Source organism: Benincasa hispida, chromosome 1 (assembly GCF_027475165.1).
Source record: "Benincasa hispida cultivar pf3 chromosome 1, pf3_genome.v1.1, whole genome shotgun sequence".
Lineage (NCBI taxonomy): Eukaryota > Viridiplantae > Streptophyta > Magnoliopsida > Cucurbitales > Cucurbitaceae > Benincasa > Benincasa hispida.
The window spans coordinates 83,507,584-83,513,656 of NC_143478.1; the positions used below are offsets into that span (position 1 = coordinate 83,507,584).

Sequence of the window (6,073 nt, forward strand, 5' to 3'; positions counted from 1 at the left end):
ACAAAAGTTTCAAAATTATTTTGTACTCTCAAAAATTTTTGTTATAAAATATAAATATTTTTTTATATTTAAAAAGGTCCCTAACCTTTTATATCTCTAAACTTTAAGGTTATATCAATTTAAACCCTAAACTTTCTTAAATGTGTCAATTTAAATCTCAAACTAATGATTATATCAATGTAAATCTTAAACTTTCTTAGTGTATCAATTAAAACTCTAAACTTTCAAAAGTGTATCAAATTAAACCCTCTATTATGTTTTATTTGAATACACTTATGAAAATTCAGGTTTAAATTGATATACTTATAAAAATTCAAGGTTTGAATTGGTCAATTATTAATCTGGAAATTAAATTGATACAACTCCTAAAAAACTCAATATTTAAATTAATACAACCCCAAAGTTTAAGTATATAAATTAATATTTTACGGATTCAATTAATAGATTTTGTTTTTAATAGTTCAAAACTTTGCTAATTAAACCATCATAGGTGGTCATCCAATGTATTCATCTAATTTGTCAGAAAACCAATAAGAGCTTGTCACAATCACCTTCATGTCTTTTTTTTTTTTTTTTTTTTAACTATTGATGGAAATTGATGACTCTCAAAAGTAATCCACTTATTTTTCTTTCTTTTCAATATAATGTATAATGATTTCCCACTAAAATTAAAAACAACAATGATGATTATTAATTTCAATTTTAGCATACGTGGTAATTTAGTTTGAATCCTGACTGGGTTATTGTTCTTAGTTTAAACAAAATGGTAAAAATCTTTGGAATGTTGCACTATTAAATTTGTTAAACTATGCTTTTGATTTGACATATACATAATTGTAAATTAACCTTGAGAGAAAAATGTAAGTGAGAAAAATAATATATAGAATTTTTGTTATTTTATACTGCAATTAACACGGTCAAGATTTAAGCCTGTAATCTCAATGAAAAGAGTAATTAAATTCTAGTTACTGTTGAAGAATATATATATATACCAAGAGAGTACGAGACAAAAAAATGAGTAAATAAACATAGATGATAGATATGTTGAAGATCCACGTTAGAAAGATGGATAGATTTTACCATTTTTATAAAGTATATGTTAGATTACTCTTTTCCTTATTGACTAAAAAAAGATTAAAACAGCAACTCAAGTAATTTATGCATGTTTCTTTTTTCAAATTCAAAGACTAAAAATATATTTAACATCAAATATTTATTAAAATAAAGGAAATAGGAAAAGAACATATGGAAGCAATTGCATAAATAAACACTCATGAATAGCATGCATAATTTATGGATATCTTATTTTCTTGATTATACAACTTGACTGTGTGAAAATGTCATAAGTTGGGTTCTTTTTGTATAATATATTCCTATTCTTAATTATATTGTATTAAAAGGACTAACCCTACATCAAAAAAAATATTTCTCATTAAAACATAAATAAATAAACTAACACATATAAAAAGGCACCGTCATGCAAAAAATTCACCTTTTTTTTTTCCTTTCACATAAACAGTCCTATATTGTGCTGTTTAAAGGAGATCCTTATAAGGTTTATTATATTTCATATCAATAATGGTACTACTTAGAACTTAAAAAATAAATAAATTCAATGTAGTCCCTAACTTTCAATGCATAGTAAACTTACTTTTTTTTTTTTATTAACATTTATAATTAAATTATATTTTAAATTTATAAAATACAAGTAAGTACTTAGTTTTTTTTCTATTATGAAATGTAATTGGATATAGACATTGTCAAAGTTGTACATATAATCACACCTAATATATAAATATAAACTTTTGATTTTTGAATTATTATATACATTATTGTTTTAATATACCTTTTAATATATTGATTAGAAATAAAATTGAAATTTAATTTAGATTAAAATTTAATTATGTGTTTTCAAAATAGTAATTTAGGAAGGTATTGCAATTTATTAGAATTTGGGGTAGAGGGATTGGAAGCACATGATTTTGTGGTTGCTAATTCACTTGTATGTCAATTGAGCTATGCTCGGTTTGGAAAGTACAAATATCTAGTGAATATGATATATTAAAAAATATATTTAAAATATAAATAGTTTATAAAAATGACAATAATATTAAAAGACATTATTGACGCAGAAGGAAGAAGAAAGAACAAAATTGCAAGGTGAATGGAGGAGGAGCAGTGGCAGTGGTTGGCTAGCATCTGCGATTAATAACTGATGGAATTGTGTTTGCAACCTCGTGGTTTTGTCACTGTTTTAAAATGGAGTCTGTATTTACGACAACAAAATAATATTGGTTACATTGAGGTTTAGGTTTGGACAAAGGGGGATTTGAAACATGCAAAACCAAAATCATTTGAAAAAAATGTCTATATTTTCATCAGAAGCCAATAACATATTATGTTTATTGTGTGATCTAATGAAGGATTAAGGATGACAATGAGAGTCCTTTGGAAGGGCAAGGTGTGCTTTGGAAACAACAAATTAGGTTTATATAATCTTGAAAGGAATACGTTACCTTACCATCGTCACGTGATTTTTAGGCCTCGTTTCATCTTAAGTTCAATTCCCTTACTTTTTTTTCAAATGTTATCATCTATAATTATGTTCAAACAATTTTAGAATACATATGCAACGTCCATTAATCATATGCACTTAGTCATGTATAAATGCAAAATATATTAACATGAAATTAGATTTTATTTTTTTTATTTTTTTTTAATTTTTGAGTTTAACAACTATTTAGCGTGTCATAAAAAATACAGAAAATATTACGACCAAAAAAAAATATTATGAGAAAAAACTATGAGCACAAAACTTTCCTTCTCTTTTTCCTTTAACAAGAGCATTAAACCATTTAATTGTTTCATTAGTAATGGATGAGCTTTTTTTTTTTTTTTAATCTTTTTGGCTGAGTCTTGACTCTTGATACTGAATTAATCACATTTTATTCTTTTTTAATAACATTTTTCAAAAACCTATGTTTACATTTCATGCAAATGTTATTTGTCAGAGTCAGAAGTATATGGATTGATACTATATATTTTAATCAATAATGTTCCTTCATTTTCAAAGCGTGAATTTATATATGTTCAATATTATCTCCAATAGACACTGATCCATTAAAAATGTATTTTCTAAATTAAAATCAAGATATTATTAAAATATTTTTATAGTAAAGAAAGAGAAAGATTAAAGTGAATCGTTCTAGCATGCACTCCTTTCTTCTTTTTTTTAAGTACGAAATTTAAATTCCGTATTGATAAATAGAGAGAACAAACATGGTACATCATTTATAGTAATTGAAATTAAAGTATATAATATTTACTTTATAAAAATCAATAATTCACAAAAGAGTGAAAGAATAAACAGAAACCAGCTGAGCTTCATTCCTACCCTAAACCCAAAAGCTTCAAGCTTGGTTTCTCAAAACCCCTCACTTTCAATCCTACTTACATTATCACCCCAACAAAGTCTGTAATTATACTTTACACCCCCCACAACTTCTTTTCCTACCGAACAGAGAAAAGCAGAGGAGATTCCGGGGACGTAAAAACACACTCATCCCACAGGTAAAAATCTCCTATTTTTTTCTGTATTTTTTTTACCTTATGTTATTATAATTTACCTCGTCTTTTTACCGTATCTGCTTCTGCAAATCCTTGGAGCTTATGAAAGTTCCATGGAAGCCATAAGGAACTCGAGAAGGAAGCTTCACAGTTGCTTCAAGCTCCAAAGTCATAGCGTTAACGATCTGAAGCTCCGATTTCCATTCCTTCTCGTCGTGAACAAAAGCCAAGATGTGGCCGTCGTCTTCTGCTTCTGCCCCTTCTCTAGGTAGAAACAGAGGCTCGCCGCCGTACCTCTGATCGCCATACAGATACTTTCTGATTTCTCCGGTGAAGAGATCGACCTTCGCAAAACCAGAAACTTTTGGCCATGGCTCTGCTAGAGCAAGATAAGCGAACTGGGTTTTTCTTCCAAGCCGATTTCGGTTCACCATTCCGGCCTCTAAGTTCACTTGCTCTGTTTCGGCGATGATTGGCCGACGGGTCGATTTTCCGGTGGAGAGATTCAAACGAATTTCCGACAAAACGGATTTCAAATTCTCTTCGCATTCGTTGAAAATGGAGTCCGGTGGCGTCATGCACGACCCAATTACGACGATTTCGTTAGTTTCCGGTTCTTCCCAAGCGTTCCAGAGATGGAAACAGAAGCAATCAGGAGCTTCAATCCATTTAATGGCGTTGGCATCTGTGGCATTTTTGTCCAAAATTCCGAATCGGGAGATTTTTTCTTTGTCGTAGACCACTGGAGACCCGCCGCGGATCATCTCCGGCAACTTGAAAACCACCTGCTGGTCGGGAATTACGACGAATTTCTCTGTAATTGCGAAATCGTGCATCATCGTTGGCTGAGGCAAGGGAATTTCGACGTCCGGTGATTTCTCCCCCTCCGGCGAGAATTTGAAGTATTTCAAATATGGCTTTTGGATTACATCGTAGCTTAAAGCAAACATCTCCCCAGAAACAGGGTCGAGTTTCGGGTGGGCTATCATTGTGGATGTCAGTTGGCCATGGAAATCAAATCGGCCGACGGTTTTCAAATCACCCGCCGGAGTGACTGTGATTTGGTAAGGCAAATCGTCTTCGGACATGGCAAGAAGCCGTCCGTTGAAAAAGACCAGACCGGCGTTAGCGACTCCGATTCCATGGTTATGATCGACAAGGCCAAATAATCCTCTGGCATAGAAAAGCATGAGCCGAGCAATCCCAGAGTGGCCATGAAGTTCGCCGATTGCCTTAGGGAAAACCGGGCGGCCATAAGCTCGCTCCTGAACCAGGCGTTGAGTCTCCGTGAAGCGGCAAGCGTAACTAACGGCACCGCCGTCAGAGAATTCCACAGCATGAACCATCCCATCGCCGTCAAACAAGTGATGACCGGACACCGGTTCGTGAAGTGGGTTCGCCCCGTTTCGCACATAAACCCCTCGGATAGAGTCAGGAACTTTGCCAGTGACGGGCAAGCCCTTCCGAACCGGCTGCTCGGGCACGGGAGCGAAATTCCCAGCAATTTGAACAGCAGGGTCCGCCGTCTTGGGCAAGGAATGCTTCCTCTCTGCAGAAACCAGAGCATTCTCAACGGCATCAAGCGCGATAGCAGCAGCCCGTTGCAAGAAATTCCAGTCGTGGGAGGGGGAGGACAGGGAGGGAGGGGAAGGCGGAACCGTAGTCTTAAGTGGAGATGGAAATGCAGTGTGGGAATGCTTAGGAATTTGAATAATAGAAGGTGTATGGAGAGAACAGGTGGGAGCAACTCTGTTTCTGCCATAATTTGAATTTAGAGAGAGATTTTGCAGCATTGGAGAGGAAAGAGGAGATTTGAGGAGTGAAGAAGAAGAAGAAGAAGAAGAAGCCATAATAGAAAGGAATTGAAATGAAGAAATTGAGAAAAGGGTTGAAGGGGTTTGTTTGTTTGTTTGTTTGTTTGTATAAAAGAAAGAAAGAAATGGAGTTAGAGAGAGAGTGTTGATGAGGGAAAAGGGAAGAGGAGAGGGAGAGTATATATACGGGAAAAAGGGAAGGGCAAAAAGGTCAAATTTAAAAATTGTTGGAGAAGAGACCACGTGTAGGATCAGCAAACAAAGTGAGACTGTTAAAATTGAAATACCTAAACGTCACTCCAAACAAAGTGGGACATTCACTCCCCATCTTCTTATTTTTATTTCTTTTCTTTCCTTTCTTTTCTTTTCCATTTATATTTTAATTCCCATACGTCTGTACATTTCTATAATCTTTATTTAACATATTTCCACCCTTTACTTAATAAAATTACAACTCCCACATTATATGTTTATTCAAATAAAAATATAATTGAAGATTTAAATCTTCAAAATTTATTGACATAAATTGATATTTATCGTCTTTCCTTCTTTTTTTTTTCATTTATTTATACCCTCTCTCTCAACTTCTATACCATCAAATTATATTTTGTAATATCAATTCACAAGGAAGGATGATTTGAGTGGCATCCATCTTCCGCTACACAATTATTTGAACTAAATTTATCTATATA

The 6,073-nt window shown here is 33.1% G+C and overlaps 1 protein-coding gene across 1 annotated transcript; it reads right to left on the reverse strand.

Annotated features, from left to right (window-relative positions):
* Positions 1 to 3,290: 3,290 nt before the first annotated feature.
* NCED3 (nine-cis-epoxycarotenoid dioxygenase 3) lies at positions 3,291 to 5,799 on the reverse strand. The gene has a single exon (XM_039022119.2). The coding sequence runs from the start codon at positions 5,415 to 5,417 to the stop codon at positions 3,636 to 3,638; it is 1,782 nt and encodes a 593-aa protein (XP_038878047.1). The 5' UTR covers positions 5,418 to 5,799; the 3' UTR covers positions 3,291 to 3,635.
* Positions 5,800 to 6,073: the final 274 nt, after the last annotated feature.